Here is a 19917-nt window from a genome sequence, read left to right as displayed (position 1 = left end):
CATGTATCAATAGATACATATAACTAGATAGAATGTAACAATCTGAACTTCTGCATATCTCTCCACGGAACTTTAAACCTCTGTGTTTAACCCTTCCAATGCTGGTCTAGTAAAAAAATAAAATAAAATGCTTTTTGCATATAATATGCTGTAAATAATGTTTTAGAGCAAAGTTGAAATGCAGGGTTATATTCCGCTTTAAAGAGAACCCGAGGTGTGTTCTAAGAATGATATCCGCACACAGAGGCTGGGTCTGCCTATACAGCCCAGCCTCTGTTGCTATGTAGTGCCCCCCCCCCCCCCCCCCCCCGCGCTCTGCTATGCCCCCATAAATCACAGCCACGCTGTCGTCACGCAGCGTGTTGCAGCGGGCTGTGTTTACCTATGTAGTGTCACTCTCGCCGCTCCCCCACCTCCTGCATAGCTCCGGTCCCCACCCGCGTCCCTTCCCTCCAATCAGCGGGAAGGGACCCGGGCGGGGACCGGAGCTATGCAGGAGGCGGGGGGGAGTGGTGAGAGTGACACTACATTGGTAAACACAGCCCGCTGCGTGTCGACAGCACGGCTGTGATTTATGGGAGCGCAGCAGGGGGGGCCTGGGGGGGGGGGACACTACATAGCAACAGAGGCTGGGCTGTATAGGCAGACCCAGCCTCTGTGTGCGGATATTCTTAGGACCCACCTCGGATTCTCTTTAATGAAGGTTTCCGGGGAGAGAAAACACCTTTTGAATCCAGGAGTTTTGGGTAAGGGAGGGAGTACATCTGCTTTTTATGCCTGCTTAGGATGGTTGAATGCCTTTTAGGTCAAGTCAATTTTGAGTGACAACTTTGGATCGATCTCAGCTTGTATTAGAAACTTTGATATTAATTGCCATTCATCTGAATATGATAATATCATTGATCTTACATATTGTAGTTCTGTATCTGTGGATAACCTTCTGCACTGTCTGTAAAAAAAAATTTGTATTGATCCATTTTTCATAGTAAATCTTTATTAAAAGAAAATGTCATTATGGGAACTAGTGAACTTTGCTACAAAAGTCTGCCGTTTTCCCCATATTGTTCTTGGCTGTTTATCCATCTGTGTCTCTTCTGTAGAACATGTCTGGGCTCTAAGACGGATCCCTTTTCCTTACATTCTGGCATGTTCCTAAACATGCTGCAAAATCAGTGCGAGGACTCTCAGCGGGAGAAGTGGCTGCTTCCTGCCCAGAGATTGCACGTTATTGGCACTTACGCACAATCAGAGCTTGGCCATGGTTAGTGTTCTGCAAGGAATGGGACAAGGGCAGTACCAGAGAAACCTGCAAGTCTACTAGATCTAAGCTTAGATATCCGTGTAGCACATCTCATACGACTGGTGGTATCTGTAGCCAGTTAGATGACCATTACAGTCTGACGACTTGCGTTGAGGACCACCTTTGTGTTCAGTTTGTCAGTCCGATGCTAAGACGGAATACTTTTTCAGCTCAATAAGTTATCTTCAGGTTGTTTAGTGTTTATATTTTGCATACTACAAGGACTGCTCTGTAAGGATAACGCCTTGAGTCTTGGGCTACATTTCCACTATAGTGTGACATTTTCGCCTGCAAAAAATCATTTAAGATTTTTCTGATTGGTGAAAATTTGCATGTAAATTTTTATGCGAATTTTCGTACGCGAAAATTCACATTAGTTAACTATAACATAATCTGCCTAATAACAGCTTAGTCATGACTGCTGACAACTTCCTGTAACATGGATGTAATGCAAATTTTTCGGATTGCCTATACAAACCATTGTTCGCGAATCGAAGGCGATATCCTAAAAAATGATACAGGGCCTCACAATTTTTCACGCTTACGAACGCCAACAAAAATTTGCATTGAATGGAAACCGCCCCATTAGTTGCAAAATCGATGAGAGAAAAAAATCTGACACAAAACTCACAAGTGGAAACCAGGCCTTAGGCCCCTTTCACACTAGTGTGTTGCGTTACCCTGTTTTGCCGCAGGGTAACGCTACAACAATAAATAAAAACAAAGAACACCAAGAGCCCCAATAGTGTAATATGTACTGGTAAATGGTTACTAGATAGAGTAAATATTAATACTCACACACCAGGGTTACCATTAGGCAACCACTGTAAAGGCAGGTGGGGAGATTTTCCTGACCCCACTCAGGAATAAGAAGTCGCTCTCTGTAGATGAGAAAAAAGGGGTTCAACCCTCCACCCAGGGTGGACTCCATATTATGCAGAACAGAGGCGCCAAAAGGATTAAAGGAAGGTAAATGAGCTTAAAAACCAAATTCTTGGTAAATAGAGGAGGTAGGGGTGGACTTACCTCCTCCAAGTAGACACACAACGACTGTAGTAAAGACCATCAATATATTTTATTTATGAACTCCAAATATGCAACGCGTTTCGCAGGTTTGATCCCGCTTCATCAGGCAAGAACAACGGAGCAATAGCATATGTGGTCAGTAGAAGAGCCAGGCACCTCTGGGGCATTTCATACCTGCGTCGTGCGATGCGCCGGAAGTTTCCAATTTCCCCCGCAGGCGACGCAGGAGCAGCAGCGCATTGTGGCCAGCATGAGCGGTGATGTGTGGCGATCCAGAAGTGATGTAAGTCTATGGCAACGCATATTGTTTAAATTGTGTGCGGTCAGCGTTACAATGTGCATGCACGGAAGCGTATTTTTTTTTCAATACACTTCCGTGCAATTCTTATTTCGGCCACAGGAAGTGAGCGCTAGTGAGGCCTACTTCCTGCTTGGCCTGCAGCCAGAATCTCAAAATTTAATTTTGGCATTGCAGTGCGATCAGCCGATAGCACCGCACTTAAACCCCAGGTCAGCAGTGTGAAATTGGCTTCAGGGAGAAAAGCACTATACAAATATTGCCTTGTATAAATGCACCATAGGCTGTGTCAAATTGACCCAAAACTCCTGGTGATAAGAGTGAGAGGGGGTGGGCCCAAAGAGGATTTCAGGAACTAAAGGAGAACGTTTTATAATTGGACCTCTGGGTTTTGCTGCATGGCAGAAGAGCCGAAACAATACTCCAACAGCCTTCTGACGGCAACCTGAAACCGCATCTCTATGGACCTTCATTTGGGGGATGTGTGTCAGGTGTTCTTTAATGCAAACTGATCACAATTAAAGATTATTAATGAAAACAAATAGATATGGGGGCATTTACAAGGGCTTTTTCTTGTGACTGACAGTCATCCTGGATTTAAGCAGTGATGCTTCAGATAAAGGTAGGCCAAGTGTACTGTGCTGGAAATTGCCAGTTGCAGCCCCAAACATCACTTAAAGAGAACCCGAGGTGTGTTTAAAGAATATTATCTGCATACAGAGGCTGGATCTGCCTATACAGCCCAGCCTCTGTTGCTATCCCAAACCCCACTAATGTCCCCCTGCACTCTGCAATCCCTCATAAATCACAGCCATGCTGTGAGGCTGTGTTTACATCTGTAGTGTCAGTCTCAGCTGCTCCCCCGCCTCCTGCATAGCTCTGGTCCCTGCCCCCGTCCCTTCCCTCCAATCAGCAGGGAGGGAAAGGATGCAGGCGGGGACTGGAGTTCTGCAGGAGGCGGGGAGAGCAGCAGACTGACACTATAGAGATAAACACAGCCAGCTCTGACAAGCTGTTTGTCAGCAGTGTGGCTGTGATTTTATGAGGGATTGCAGAGTGCAGGGGGACCTTAGGGGGGTTTGGGATAGCAACAGAGGCTGGGCTGTATAGGCAGATCCAGCCTCTGTATGCAGATAATATTCTTCAAACCCACCTCGGGTTCTCTTTAAAGCATTTAGAAACCCCCTTGGCTGCCACAGGGGAGAGAACTGCTGACCCCTCTCTCTCATGTAAACCGAGTCATTTATGTTCGAACACTCTTTCTCAGTTGTTGGGGCAATTAAAAGGGTGTGTTCAGTGAGCATTTCCCACAGCGCCACCATGTGTATGTGCTCTAAAAGAGACTCTGAAGTCTCTTAAAAAATCCTTTTTTTTTTTTTTTTTTTTTTTTTTTTTTTTTTTTTCCTTTAATTACAATATCCTGTTTAACATATTAGCCCTACCTAAACCGCCGCATCCCCGCGGCTATAATCTAACTTCATCCCCACCAACTCCCAGCAGCCCCCCCCCCCCCACACCCTCCCCCGCAAAATCCACGACTTTCTTGGACGTGGTTTTTGCTGCTGCTGGAGACAGAGCTTTCAGCCACAGCTCTGCCTCCTGACGCGTCTATCAGCAACGTATCTCTGCCTCCCCCCCACCCTTCAGTGAAGGAAGACTGAGAGGGGCGGGGAGAGGTGGCGATCCGGGCTGACAGATGCGCTGAGAGGCAGAGCTCCGGCTTAATGCTCTGCCTTTCGCGGAAGCACTGCCCGGATTGCCCCCCCCCGGAGTTTGGGGGGATTTAGTTAGATTGCAGCGGCAGGAATGCGGCAGTTTAGGTAGGACTAAGGTGTTAAACAGGATTTTGTAAAAAACGAGGATTTTAAGAGACTTCAGGGTCTCTTGAAGTTCCTGAGCTTTCCACGTGGTCATTTGAGGCCATCCATGACATTTCGAGGACAAAAAGCTAAAGTTAGATCTACTAATGAGTTTATTACTTTAGCTTTCTTTATCCATTAAACTTTTGATTATTTTGACTTAAGTTAACTTCTGATTATTTATATTCTCATCACGTGCTTGGATTGCCAAGGAGGTACAGTGAGAGACACTGGGGGAAATTTATCAACCGTGTCTGAGACAAAACACTGGTAGGTTTTCATAAATCTGTGCAGAACCGTCTCAGACAGCCTAAGACATCACTAAATAGTGCAGATTCCTTGTAGTAAAATAGGAGGAGCTAGGAAGGTCTCTCAGACAGTGCAGTGTGTGAGGGGAATTGCTGTTGCTGAGGTAACCAACACATCTGCTATATTGATACCAGCAACAGTGTTCTCCCCAGAATTTTTTTCCAGCCGGGTGGCATGAAATAGTAGCCGGGTGGCATGAAAAAGTAGACGGGTGGGGCGAGATGAAAATGCAGGGCAACTCTGCTTACAGCATAGGAGGAGGTGAAGAGGTGAGCCGATGACAGCCGGGTGGTCACCAAATCTAGCCGGGTGGAGCACCCGGCTAAAAGAGCCTGGGGAGAACACTGAGCAAACTCTAAGGCAGGGAACACACTTGACTGTTTTCGTGCACGTTTTCTGCACAGAAAAACTGAGAACTCATGTTAATCAATGGGCTAGTCCACACTTAATATGTTGTTCGCGCGCACAAAAAAAACTGACATTCTGCATCCTGATTCTGCACATTTTGTCAGTTTTCTCTATCAATTACACCAGCTGCTGTGAAAAAACGCGCACGTTTTTCTGCATAGAAACACACTTGGTGTGCAGGAAAACGCGCGCAGAAAACTGAAAGACAAGTGTGTTCCCTGCCTCAGGATTAATTCACCAAAGGGGAGGTGCACTTCACAAATCATGTGTAGCCTGCACTCTGCACTATCTGTAGAACTGCTATCAAGCACTTCTTAATCTGGGCCAGTTTAGGGGTGGATTTGCACTTTTCTTAACTGTAGTGCAGCTCTAGAAATTCATGCTAAATTGCCACTATTGCCTAGGATTTAAGAAGGTTCTTATTATTATGCAGAACTGTTCTCCCTGCTGTTTAGAACAGTTTAAGAAGAAAAAAGGGTCGGTAATTCATTGATAAATCTGATCCACTGTACCTCAATCATCCTTTACTGTACATTGTTGAAGATCTGGGGCCTGCTGTACTGTGCAGGAATGAAATCTGTATAGTGCCCACTCAGAAAAGGGGACATTTGTACCCAACCACAAATACCAATGGAACATGGTAGAAAAACCGTGCTCATTTCAGCTCCTGCATAATTCAGTAGTTACCTAATTGTTTCAGTGAGTGATTGGATCGTGCGTATCCATGAACTATTATTGGCCCATGTATAGGCTGCCTTAAAGTACACGTCACAAAATCTGTAATTTTAAAGTTAGCCTGTCTCGAGAGAATCTGAAGGCAGTCATTGCTGACCTCTTTCTAATAAATAATTCTATGGACAACAGGGAGCTTAAGGGCCCGTTTCCACTAGTGCGGTGCGAATCGCTGGGATTCCACCGCTGACAAAATCGCATGCGGATGCGATTCCGCATGCGATTTTTGCCGCGATTTCGCATGCGATTTCGCATAGGCAGGCTATCAGCGATTTTAACCATGTCACTGCCTGGCTCAATGTACATTAGTTGTAGTGCGAATTCGCACGCGAAATCGTGGCAAAAAACGCATGTGCGATTTCCCCTATTAAATACATTGCCTGCGAATCGCCTGCATTCCACACGCAGGCGAATTCTGCAGGCCCTACCGTGCAGAAAAATCCTGCACAGAAAAACGCACCAAAAAACTGACAAGTGGAAACAGTCTCATCCACTTGTATTGGTTATGCGAATCCGCATGCAGACAACGCATGCGGATTCGCTCTAGTGGAAACGGGCCCTTAGACAATAAGTCTAATGCTGGGGATACACGGTACGTTTCTGTACCGTGTATTGACGAGCTGATCCGGCCAGCTGATATTCAGCTGGCCCGATCATGCCGCTCGATCCCCGCCGGCGGACAGTGGCAGGGAATCGAGTGCTGATAAGGAAGCGCCGGCGGGGACGAGCGGCAATCGATCCGCGGGGACGCGGCCGGGTTCGATCCGGCGGCTAATCGAGCCACCAGTCGACCCGTCTATTCCCAGCGTTAAATGTTAAAGTGAGTGTAGGCGGACTTGCCTCCTATAGGATTAGTCAAGGCAATGATGAATTCAACAGATTTTTATTGATAAAGGATAATAAGAACAAGTATAGAACATTTAGCTATATTATAGAGCTACAGTATCTTGTACCTAAGGCATCAAAATCGGTGCAAATAGCCAAATAGGTGCAAAGATAGGACTGAAATCCACAAACACAGAATGCTAATTTTGGAAAATGGGTTCATTAAACCAGAAGCACAAGGCCCCAGAATCAGCCATGCTTCTTATGCATCAAGAAAACCTATATCTAGAAACTCTGAATGCTGATCAACATCTGAAATATGGGAGAAAAAAAAAAGACTAAAAGGGAAGAAAAGGAGGGGAAGAAAGGAAAAATAGGAAAGAAAAGAGCAGAAGAGAGTTGAAGAGAGTGTGGCTCTGTTAAAAGAAAAAGGGTATCGGACATGTCAGATGTAATCAGATCATAAATAGAATCGTAATCGAATCGCACATAGAATCGTATCGTGTAGATGGGGCTTATAGCCTCATTTACACGCGTAGATGACGCGGCGATGTGGCTGATGCGGCTCGATTGATAAGATCCGACAGGACGGATCTCCCCACCGCCGATTCCCTGCTCGTTCCCCACGAGGGGATAATGGCAGGGAATCGAGCGGAAGATGAGCGCGCCGGGCAGGGACGAGGGCGGATCGAATCCGCCGCGAGCGGGGACGCGGCGGGTACACGCGGGGATGCGGAGGAGGCGATCCGGCGGCTAATCGAGCCGCCGGATCGCCTCGTGTAGATGAGGCTTAAAGAGACTCTGAAACGAGAATAAATCTCGCTTCAGAGCTCATAAATAGCAGGGGCACGTGTGCCCCTGCTAAAACGCCGCTATCCCACGGCTAAACGGGGGTCCCTTCACCCCCAACCCACCCCCCGCAAAAGTGTGTCGTGAAAAAGTCGCTGGCTGTCTCTTCCTGGAGGCAGGGCTAACGGCTGCAGCCCTGCCTCCAGTCGCGTCTGTCAGCGGCGCATCGCCGCCTCTCCCCCGCCCCTCTCAGTGAAGGAAGACTGAGAGGGGCGGGGGAGAGGCGGAGATACGCGCTGACAGACGCGCGTGGGGCAGGGCTGCGGCGGTTAGCCCTGCCCCAACCAGGAAGCGCTCCCCCGGTGTATCGAGGGGGATTTGGGGGTGAAGGGACCCCGTTAAGCCGCGCTATAGCGGCGTTTTAGCAGGGGCACACATGCCCCTGCTATTTATGAGGTCTGAAGCGAGATTTATTCTCGCTTCAGACTCTCTTTAATGCTTAGTATATACCATGCAATTTTCTGTTAGATTTTTCTGTTAGCTTTTCTGTTAGATTTTCTGTAATTAGATTATTTCCTGTAAAGTACTGGTAGAGGCTGGTCACTATCTCTGCTGCATTGTCTTCTGGTTATCTCCTGCTGAGTAGAACAATGCCTAATTGCTCGGCACATAGTTGGTTAGCCAGAGAATTTCCAACATGTTGGACATTATCTGGCAGGTGAATCTTACAGAAAATCTTACAAAAAATTGTATGGAGTGTACTAGGCATTATGTAGAATCGCTAATGATTTTTTTTTCTTTGCTACATCTGACCCCACTGAGATATCCCCTTTGTTCCTTTGCATCACCAGGACAGATAATAAGAAGAAAACATCTTAAAAAACAAAACAAAAACCCAATACTGCCTGATCTTGGGGGCTAGCCAGATCAGGTAGAGTCCATTACCGCCGTTCCCCTTTGCTGCTGCTGATGTAATACATTCATTTCAATGCAAAGGAATAAAAATCGGCCCGACCCCGAGGTCACGGCGCTGTGGCTCTCAGCTCTTTGCTTCTCATCTCGGCACAGAAAGGCCGGGCAGAGGTGGGGAAGGGGCTCAAGAGGCAGAGAAGGGAATTGGAGAGGCGAGTTCCTTATGCCAGAGGGGGAGTTTTGCAGTAGTGCATTTCCTGCTAAGGATGCTCCTTTCCCATTAGGCTACCGACAAGCTTGGCTGTGGATTCAAAGGTATGGGGGCAACGCCGTATAAAGGGGCAGAGAGCAGCGCATAGAGGATACAGAGGCATAGCATTTAGAATGGAACATGACTCTGTGTCCTAATTACCCCCCTGAAAACTGCCTTAGGTACACTTTTTAACAGGGATAACAACCTCTCCTACTGCACCTCATCGCAATGGCCATGAAAGTCAATGCAGCATGTTCTACTACCTGCAATGCGCCAGAAATGATCCATCTGACGCAAAGGCTGCAGAGCAGGTCGATGGCGACGCGCACATTTTCATTATTTGACGGAGGGTGTGTGCACATGACCAAGCGGCAAGGCTTTTTGGGAGCCCTCGGATTCCCTGCCTGCCGCATGTTACAAAGTTTGTGGAATGCTGCGATGCGTTGCAGTCTTCAGTTTGCCATGCGGTATGCAAGTATAAAAGGACGCTAAAAACCTTCCTTGGTGAAAAACTTGCCAGTTTGTTACCTTTGTAAAGTCTTATTTTAACACTATTGCATTTTGAAAATGCTGTAAAGGCAAAACCGTTTCCAGAAAAATAAGGGCTAAAGCTAATTTTATAAGAAAAAACGTTCACCTTTCATGAAGAAGTAATTGTAGAATGTACAGTTGTAGAAACTGTGGTAAGTTTACAATATGCCTTTTTAAAATGTGTACAGGGAAGCTCCTGGCGAAAGCATCATACACACGCTAAATGCATCCCTGCCGAGGTGCTCGATAACCATCGACTCTGTCGACAATCTAGTGGGTCTACGGCAGCTCCAAGACGCAACCTTCCAGATGCTCCCTGGCGCCTCGATCATTGATGAACCTGGCAGATTGATTCGGCCAAGTGCATTGTTTTCCCCACTCCCCGACCTCCTCGTGATGTCAATCCCATGGCTCTCCCTCTGCCACAACTACGCCAACAAAACATGTCACTAGCCTACAGGCTAGCAACAAGTCTACTCTGCAATGTTGCTCAAGGTATCTGGTCCCCATCCCCACCAGACAACCTGCCCATGTGTGTGTATGGCACTTTACCTAATACGGAGTTGTCCTGTAGGCTTCCTCTCTTTATGATAGGAGGGGTTCAATCTACAGTGCAAATACGCTTCCAACAATCTCTATTGGGCTACAGTGTGCATATATAAATTGCCAGATGCTACCTCTTTGGGAATCTCCCGTCTCTATCTTGACTTTGTGCTTCCATATCTATGGGTTACATCATACTCGGACTTGTAGCAGATATGCAGCTGCTACTAATGTTGTCAAGTGCAGTTGATATCCCATTCATTTCAAACTAGTAACAACTTGTTTCTGCATAGACTTGCATTGCAGCCATATAAGCTGCAAACCTTGGCTATTACAGGTGCGTACACATGCACAATTACTGTCACGTATGTAAAAATCTCTATATGTTGGTTCCTAGAGGCCAGTGGTTCCCAACCTTTTCCGGCCCGGGGAACACTTTCTGACCAAATTTTTCTCCGGGGAACGGCGGCAGGGGGGGCCTTTTTTTTTGGCGCGACCTAGTGAAGAGTGCCGTGCGTAGCAGGCTATGGGGGGGGGGGGGGGGGCTGGGGTGCGGCTGCCTGGGGTGCGGCTGCATAGCTAGCATAGTTGCCCCAGTATAGGGAGTTTAGTTGCCCCAGTATGGCTAGTATAGTTACCAGTATAGCTAGTATAATCCCAGTATGGATAGGTAGTGCCCCAGTATAGTGCCCAGTATGGGTAGGTAGTGCCCCAGTATAGCTAGCATAGTGCCCAGTATAGGTAGGTAGTGCCCAGTATAGCCAGTATAGTGCCCAGTATAGGTAGGTAGTGCCCAGTATAGCTAGTATAGTGCCCAGTATAGCTTCCTAGTATGGGTAGGTGTGCCCCTCCCCCCTCCGCGGCCACCGCTCCTGTTACCTTATCATGAGCGGGCGGCCGCTTGTCCGATTAGATTCCCCCGTAGTAGCCGCTCTCCTCTGTGGCATCTCCTATTACAGCAGCGCGCTCAGCGGCTGCTGCTGTGATGAGCAGGAAGCGGTACAGCGGCTTCCTGTAGCGGCGATATGCATCGCCGTTACCATGGGAACCGCTGTACCACTTCCTGCTCATCACAGCAGCCGCCGAGCATGCGCTGCTGTAATAGGAGATGCCACTGAGGAGAGCGGCTACTACTGGGGAATCTAATCGGACAAGCGGCCGCCCGCTCATGATAAGGTGACAGGAGCGGCGGCCGCGGGGAGGAGCGAGAGGCCAGACCTGTACGGCACACCAGGCAACATCCCGCGGCACACTAGTGTGCCGCTGAACAGCGGTTGAAAAACGCTGCTATAGGCAACAGCACCACACACCTTTTACTCCGGCACCAGCAACTCATCAGAGCTGCAACTCGCAGCGACAGCATACAGGAGATAGAGTGGAGACAGCCTTCTTCACCTTACAAAGGGTTTTATTAAGCATCTTGTGTTGATTTCTTCAGAGTATAAATCGTCTTTCCTATGTACATCACCTATATTTACAGCATACAGACAGGAAGCTAGCATTCTAACTAGGAAGCATAGAGAGCCGGATAGCTGGAAAGTATAGTACCGTTTTCCCTCCGGTCTCCCTAATTTATACGAACCTCAGAGTTAAATTCTGACATCACCCGAGCCATACCCCTAAGCCTACCATTGGCTGGCATGCGCATATGACCCACCTCATTATTATCATTTCATATTCCATTGCTTTATACCCTACATACAAAGAATGCAATGTTTTTATAAACCTTTGCTTTGTTTACCATTCCTGTTGTCTAAGGTCTAACTGACCCATTATGTGGCCTTCTAGATCTACACATTCCTGGTAACTGGCTGTATGTGGCCTTACACAAGGAACATCTTCTTCTCTGAAAAACTGCTTAAAGAGAACCTGTATCTCAAGTCTTTTACTAGACTTCAGTACCTGAGGCTAGAATTCAAGTATACTTACATTCTAACAACGTACAGATGGAAGCTGAGATTTGTACAGATGCGATAACACCCTACAGGCTACTGTTGCTATGCAGAAGGGTGAAAGAGCACCACATGGTGCATGGAGTGGGATGGTTAAGGTGGGAGAACAGTGGACTCAGCTGGTGGTTGGACGATATTATCTGGAAGTTCAAATTTGTCAGCGATGAAGCTGTAAGCACTCATACCGGTAGATCCTTGGCAGAGGCTGCCTAACCTGAGAACCATTGAGCTTGTGTACAAGGCTTCCAGTGTGATTTGGGCCAATGACTGACTTCCTTTCACGGACCATGCACTGCGCCTCTGCTGCTTTTCCTGCTGTAATTAACTAACCTAACTAAAACTTGCAATCACGTTCAACAATACTTGAACGATGAGTGAGAGCCGCTGCTTTGTTTTACATTTTACAATGATCTACTGTTAGGGGGCTTACAAGCCAACCAGGTTACTCCTACAGAACTTGTGACGCAGCAGAAGCATTATGTCTGTGTACTCGATCACTACAGACAATGCGTAACAGAGATGCCTAGCGTATTTTCAATATTGGAAACAGGTACACCTTGAAATGTTAAAACAATAATGGCTATTCTATAGATCTTTAAAGGGGCACTACAGCGAAAAACTGTAAAATTTTAAATATGTGCAAACATATACAAATAAGTACATTTTTGTTTTTCCAGCGTAAAATGTGCCATAAATTACTTTTCTCCTATAATGCTGTCACTTTACGGTAGTAGAAATCTGACAGAAGTGACAGGTTTTGGACTAGTCCATCTCTTTTTTATAGGGGATTCTCATGAATAGATTTTCAAAAGCACTTAACCCTCCTGGCGGTTTGCTAAAAAATCGCCAGGGGGCAGCAAATCTTTTTTTTTTTTTTTTTTTTTCATGTAGCGAGACAGTCTCGCTACATGATAGCCGCTGCTCAGCGGCATCCCCCCAGCCCCTCCGATCGCCTTCGGCGATCAGGAGATCCCGTTCAAAGAACGGGATCTCCTGGAGGGCTTCCCCCGTCGCCATGGCGACGGGCCGGGATGACGTCATCGACGTCGTGACGTCAAAGGGGATTCCGATCCACCCCATAGAGCTGCCTGGCACTGATTGGCCAGGCAGCGCACGGGGTCTGGGGGGGGGGGGGGGGCGGCTGCGGCGCGACGGATAGCGGCGGATCGGCGGGTAGCGGCGGCGATCGGGCACTGCACGCAGCTAGCAAAGTGCTAGCTGCGTGCAGCAAAAAAAAAATTATGCAAATCGGCCCAGCGGGGCCTGAGCGGTGCCTTCCGGCGGCATGGCCCGAGCTCAGCTCGGGCTTACCGCCAGGAAGGTTAATAAATGGCAGTTGCTCTGTCCAACTGCCAAACTGTGTAGTGAGCAGGGAAGCTGGCCAGCGTCACTGTTTATATCCTTTTTTAGGGAATATCTTTATAAAGAATAAATGCCTTGCTGAGAATCCCCTATGAAGAGATGGACTAGTCCAAAACCTATCACTTCTGCCAGATTTCTACTACCTACTGTAAGTGACAGCAACATAAGAGAAAAGTAATTTATGGCTCATTTTATTCTGGAAGGAACGTACATCTTATTTGTATATGTTTGCACATTTTAAATTTTTTACAGTTTTTCGCTGTAGTGCCCCTTTAAGGTACACTGTAACATGGGACATGGCATAGTCTTTGTAAAGTCAGCGGTCAATCACATTATACAACCAGTCATAGGTTTGTGCGTCGCTACAAGAACCATTTTGTGTCTAACCAACCCTCTTTAAGCACAATTAAAAGACCTATAGGATGGTGACATGCAACTAACAGACCAGGATAGTGACTATATTCACTTCCTGACTTGCATGGTATGATCCTATGTCTTTTAATTGTGCTTGCGGGAGTGTTGGTTAGACTTGCTGCATAGATGAATATTCGCTCTTTCAGGCAGAAAAAGAAGAAAAAAAAAACACAGCATATTTAATTGTATGCTTTTCACTGTACACACACGTCTATCTCATGATGCCACTTAAAGTAAATTTTGTAGTGATGAAAAAACAAGATACTTATGGCTTTGGGTCCTAAAGAGCCTTCCCTTTCCTCTTATGGTCCCCGCATTCAAGCGCTGTTTGAACAATTGGTTGAATTTGACCAATTGGTCAAACGGCTTTGTTGGCCCCCAGAGCCCTTGAAAGCACTTTTGTCTCAGAGTGCTTCAGAAGATGGGCTGCTCCGTACTTCATATGCGTCAGTGCGATCTCACACTCACTCGCATCGGCACGGTATGCTGCTGCCAGTACAAAGCCTCCCGTGGTGGAAAATTTGAACTGGGGTGAAAGCATTGGAACACGGGTACTGTGAGAGGAACAGGAAGGCCCTTTACAACCCATAGCCGTCACTCTCCATAGGTAAGTTATCTTATTCTAATTTTTATTTTTTAACTACAGGTTTACTTTAAGGTTCCCTTTAATGCTGTATCCATTACAGACTATTTTGTCTTTTTTCACTTGATGAGTTTTGAGTCTTCCCTCAATCATACAGTGTTCTCCCCAGCTTTTAGCCGGGTGCTCCACCCGTCTAATTTTGGTGAGCAACCGGTTGTCATCCTCATCCTCCCTCTATGCTGTAAGTAGAATTGCAACAGCCTTGCATTCACCCGGCTACTTTTTCATTCCACCAGGCTGAAAAAAAAAAATTCTGGGGAGAACACTGTCATAGATGCAAGACTTGTATCACTTTCTGCTACAAATGGGGTCAAATGATTGGAGGTTTGCATGTAAATTCAAATTTATTTACTGAAATCGTTGCACTTACGGTAACATTATTTTCTTTTTCTCCTCTTTCACCTCTCGCTGCTCTTGTAATTATTCTTCCTGCTCTTGTAATTATTCTTGCTTAACCACTAAATACATCTCCTCCTCCATATTCTGTTTGCTAATCACTCGTCTTGTCTATCCTCTCCCTGTATGTGATCCTCCTTCCTTCACAGCTTTGTGCATCGGGGCCTCCCTGAGCCCCTTGATCTACACCTAGGCATGTTCTTGCCTACTCTTCTGAGCCAGGCCACACCCGAGCAGCAGGACCGCTTCTTCATGGCTGCCTGGAACTTGGAAATCATTGGGACATACGCCCAGACAGAAATGGGACATGGTAACCACTTCCTTTGGGCAAGGGCTTTGCTTTGGGGTATAATAGTAATGCTAACACATTTCTGCCCGGTAGTACAGACATTTATTGCTTGCAGGTTTCTCTGAGAAGGGCTAACCTACTGCCATTTTCACTTTAAAGTTCTTTATATGGGATTTATTGGGCTGTTGTCTGTTATTTTTTGCCTCACAGCTTATGTACTTTTCTTTTCAGGAACCCACCTGCGAGGGCTGGAGACAACAGCCACTTATGATCCATCTACACAGGAATTCATACTGAACAGTCCTACTGTGACTTCTATTAAATGGTGGCCTGGAGGGTGTAAGCACTTCCAAGGAGTAGATTGTTATTTAACAAAAGGTTTAGCTTGTAAATTGCAGAAAATTCAGCGATAACTGAACGGCCACTTTGGAGCTGAATGCAGAAGAAACATCCAGGGCTGTGGAGTCGGAGTCTGAGTTGAGGAGTCGGAGTCAGAGCAATTTTGGGTACCTGGAGTCGGAGTCTGAGTCGGTGATTTCATAAACTGAGGAGTCGGAGTGGGATGATTTTGTACAAAATCCACTGCCCTGGTAAGTATTATACTAAGGCGTCAGAGTCGAGGAGTCAGTTGGAGTCGGAAGATTTTTGTACCGACTCCACAGCCCTGGAAACATCACATGACTTCCTTGTTTAGATTTAGGTGTTTTTCGCTATCTTTGCACTACTTGTCTTCGATAGCTGTTTTTTCATCTTTTTTGGGGTATAGGAAATCATTTCATGTGCTTTGATTTTCAATGGCCAGAGGGTAACGTGAAGGCTGAACATAGATTTTTATTGAATCCACAGACATTTTGAATTTTTTTCTGTTTGTTTTTGAATTTAGTTATTTAGAAGTAGTTTCATGTAGTAGTGAATGGTGGCATTCCTGCTTTTTTCAGTTAAGTCTTCAGTGTTCTCCCCAGGCTCTTTTAGCCGGGTGCTCCACCCTGCTAGTTTTGGTGAGCACCCGGCTGTCATCAGCTCACCTCTTCCTATTTTGTAAACAGTTACACACAGAAGCACCAGCCCTGCATTCTCTCATCTCGCCCCACCCGGCTACTTTTTCATGCCGCCCGGCTGGAAAAAAATTCTGGGGAGAACACTGGTCTTGCAGCCACACTGTGAGATGATTTGACGTACAGCTAACTACACACTGAATAATTGTTTTGGAACAGTACATTTTTACACTGTTAAATGGGACCGTAGCCTAAACGTTTTAGTTGTGTATGGTGTAAAATAGGTTATATAACCTCTGATGTTTTCATTCGAGCCTCCATCCATGTTATGAATTTAGATTTTTTTTATTTTTTTTTCCTAGGGCAATCTCCCGTTTTTTGATTTTGTTTTATGGACACTGCAAGGTGTTCATGTGAGCAGAACTTTCTGTATGACTCCCCCTGCAGTGTATTATATTACTGATTGCACCAGGTGCCAGTCACAATGTTGCAACCTTCAGTGTTTGCTCATTGCTAATATTTAGAGAATGCAACTCCAGAAAGGAAGAATATTAGCTCACACTAGAACCATGGTTGCAATTCTCCAGCACCTTTGCTATAAATGCCTAAATACAATAAATCGAGTCTCAAACTCGCGGGCCATTTGCGGCCCTCGATACAATATTTTGTGGCCCTCGCCAGCAAAAGCTTCCTTATAGTTCACTTCAGTGCTCCCAAGTAATCCGCCGCATCCCCGCCGCTAAACGAGGGCTGCAGAGCCCCCAAATCGCCCGGAGGGCAATCCGCCGGCATTTCCTGGAAGGGGCAGGGCTTTCAGCTCTGCCCCTCCTGACGTCAATCGCCTCTCCCCGCCCCTCTCTGTGAAGGAAGAGTGAGAGGGGCGGGCAGAGGCGGCGATGCGCCGCGATTGTGAAATTCCTTATGCGGCCCAGCCTCATCCTGACTTTGCCTCCTGCGGCCCCCCAGGTAAATTGAGTTTGAGACTCCTGAAATAAATTGTTACTATAGCAGTGCTGGCCTCCCCATCTCTGCACTTTCATATACAAGTGTTCTCCTTTTGGCCGAGAGCTTCCGTGCAACGCTCAAGTGCTGCAATCAATCATTTACATAGAAGTGCACAGTCCAGTCTGCTACACAGGTAACCGGTGAGTGCTGGAATCCAGGGCTGTGGAGTCAGGGCCGGTGCTACCATAGAGGCAAGGGGGGCAATTGCCCCAGAGCCTGTAGGGGCCCCCAAGGTGCCCCCATCTTAGCTGTTGCTTCCTGAGGCCCCAGCAGAGTCATTGGCAGAGTAGAATCTCACCTGTGCTGGAGGGCAGGTGAGACGCTACACTGCCAAAGACTCTGCTGGGGCTCCAGGCAGCACAGTTAGGTTGGGAGGTGATTGGAAGGGAGGCTCAGCACCAAAGGGCCCCTATTTCCACTTTATGGTCGGGAGGTGTCTGTTGGGAGTCCCCAGGTTAATTTTGCTCTGCAGCCCCATTGTTACTAGAACCGGCCCTGTGTGGAGTCTGAGTCGAGGCGTCTGGGTCAGAGCAAATTTCGTTACCCGGAGTCGGAGTTGGAGTCAGTGGGTTCATAAACTTCGGAGTCGGATTTGGAGTCGGATGATTTTTGTACTGACTCCACAGCCCTTCTGGAATCCCTTCCCACTCTGCCCCTTATCCAGTTTGCTTTTTCGCTTGAGTTTTCTCTTAGGAGATAATTTTTGTCGTATCTAAAAAATAACTCTTCAGCTATTGAAAATGTATTAAAAAAGTAATAACCAACATATTTTGTGTAAAAAAATTTTTCTTGTTGGGAGCATTTATTTTTTTTTTTTTTTTTTTTTTTGGGTAAGGTTTAAAAAGTCTCCTTTGAGAAAATTAGGGAGAAAAGTTAATAGGCTATGGGCCTCTCTGCTTTAAAAGCGAACTGTACATGGTTTTTGTAGCAAGCTTTCAAAGCTTTTTTTCTTCGGGCATGGTACAGAACTAGACCAGAACCGTTCCACCTAAAGCAAAAAAAAATGATTAAAAGCTATTTTTTTTTATGCAGGGACAATACATTGAATAATTTTCACACCTTTTTTCTAACTTTTGTAGGGTGACATTTTACCTATATCACATTACTCAGCTAATATAATATTATCCTACATGAGCTCCCAAAAAAATTCAGTTGTAATACATTTTAAAGAGAGCTGTCTGATTATTTTCTGTGTATAGCATTAAAAAAGATCACCATATCTAAAGCACATGAATGGTCTTATGTTATTGCAACTGTATGTGACTACGCCTGGCTCCCAACATATCTGGACATTTTTAATGTTTATCTCCTGTTTGCAGCAGTGAAAGAAAGTTTATACTAGACAGGTGGTTTCATACAGCCTGGTCTTTCAGCTTGCAAGTGACGTTTGGGTGGGCGGAGGAGCAGGTTGATTGACAAAAGGCCATATTGTGAGCCATTTGTACTACACTTAAGCCTGCTACACACCATGCAATTTCCCGTTAGATAGATGGGTGGAATAGATCATTTCCGATTTCCGATCGATTTGCATAAAAGTGATCAGAAAAACGATGGGAAATCTGATCGGATCTGTCGGAAATTATCTATCGACCCATCTAACTGATGGGAAATTGCATGGTGTGTACCAGGCAGTCCATCCATACAAAGGCTGATCACAGAAAATAATGTGATTTAGACCAAACAGTACAGCGTAATGTTATGATCAAAGTAGACTTACTACCATCCTTGTGTCTGCAAAACACAATACCTGTGCGGACATTCCTGCTCCGAGTAGGGGAAGGAGGGGATATTGGTATTCCCCTTCCTATTGTAGATTATCATTATTACCCCAAGCACGGTCAACTGTAGACATTGGGCCCAATCTAATTACCTTTTTCTCCCAAGTTTTCTTCTAGGAGAGAATTTTTAATCTTCTGTTTTTTAAAATGGCTTTTCAGAACTCTGCAATTGAAAAAAGTACTAAAAACTAGTTGAAAAAGTACCTTCAGAATTATTCTGAGTATTTAAAAAGCATTTTGTTGCTAAGATTTAAAAATCTCACCCAGGAGAAAACCTAGGAGAAAAAGTTGATTGGATCGGGCCAGGGCTGTGGAGTCGGTACAAAAATCCACCGACTCCGACTCCTCAGTTTAGGATTCCACGACTCCGACTCCTCTAATTTGCATATTACAATTTTGTTGATTAAAAGTATGTAACATGAAATTCGTCTCTTAACTGCCAACGCTTAGGAATTTTACAAGACAACTGAAGTGAGAAGGATATGTAGACTACTATATTTATTCCCTTTAGACTAAAACTAGTCCTTGGTAAGAGTACTTGTAAAAGGTACAGACCGGAACAAAGAACATCTATCAGGCCCTAGGCAATGTAAGTGTGGGTACATGTAACAATGATGTGCAGGTACTCTGCAGGGGAATAAGGAGATTCTTCCTCTATTACACATTCTTCATGCACAATCTGAACATGGATCAGGCCCTAGGCAATGTGACTGTGGGTACATGTAAGAGTGATGTGCAGGTACTCTGCAGGGGAATAAGGAGATTCTTCATCTATTACACATTCTTCATGCACAATCTGAACAAGGTTTATGGGTGACAGACTACACCTCTGTGTTCAATGTGCACAGCATTCTCAGTGGATTCCCTGCAGCTCTGTGGGGAGAGCATATGTAGACTATAGTACTACTGTGTAACAAAGTAAACCTGAGACAGATGAAATTAAAGTTTTATACATACCTGGGGCTTCCTCCAGCCGCCTTCAGGATAATCAGTCCCTCGTTGTCCTCCTCCACCACCTGGATCTTCTGATATGAGTCCAGGTACTTGAGCCAGTCGGGCGTAGTGCGCATGCACACACTCCGCCGCCAGGAGCGTACTACACCTGCGCAGCACTATTGTGCAGGTGCAGAATGTTCCTGGCTGTAGGAGCGGTACGCGGCCGGACAGCACTGACTGGCTGAATTACCAGGACTCATAGCAGAAGATCCGGGTGGTGGAGGACAGTGAGGGACTGATTAGCCTGAAGGGGGGCTGGAGGAAGCCCCTAGGTATGTATAAAACTTTACTTTTCATCCGTC

The 19917-nt window shown here is 46.1% G+C and overlaps 1 protein-coding gene across 4 annotated transcripts in view; it reads left to right on the top strand.

Annotated features, from left to right (window-relative positions):
- Positions 1-19917, top strand: part of ACOX1 (acyl-CoA oxidase 1) — an 82984-nt gene that overhangs the window by 42500 nt on the left and 20567 nt on the right. Inside the window, exons 1-3 of one of the 4 annotated variants that reach the window (XM_068263773.1) lie at positions 13164-13247; positions 14702-14862; positions 15073-15180. In XM_068263773.1, coding sequence (XP_068119874.1) covers positions 14748-14862; positions 15073-15180 — 223 coding nt within the window. In that variant the 5' untranslated portion in view covers positions 13164-13247; positions 14702-14747. Of the gene's footprint in view, positions 1-1100; positions 1262-13163; positions 13248-14701; positions 14863-15072; positions 15181-19917 lie in introns of those variants that run through there. The other 3 variants (XM_068263772.1, XM_068263770.1, XM_068263771.1) reach the window with 3 other exon arrangements.

This window comes from Hyperolius riggenbachi, chromosome 12, assembly GCF_040937935.1.
Source record: "Hyperolius riggenbachi isolate aHypRig1 chromosome 12, aHypRig1.pri, whole genome shotgun sequence".
NCBI classification, from domain to species: domain Eukaryota; kingdom Metazoa; phylum Chordata; class Amphibia; order Anura; family Hyperoliidae; genus Hyperolius; species Hyperolius riggenbachi.
Note: the sequence above shows the minus strand (reverse complement) of the source record. Positions and strands in the feature narration are given on the sequence as shown.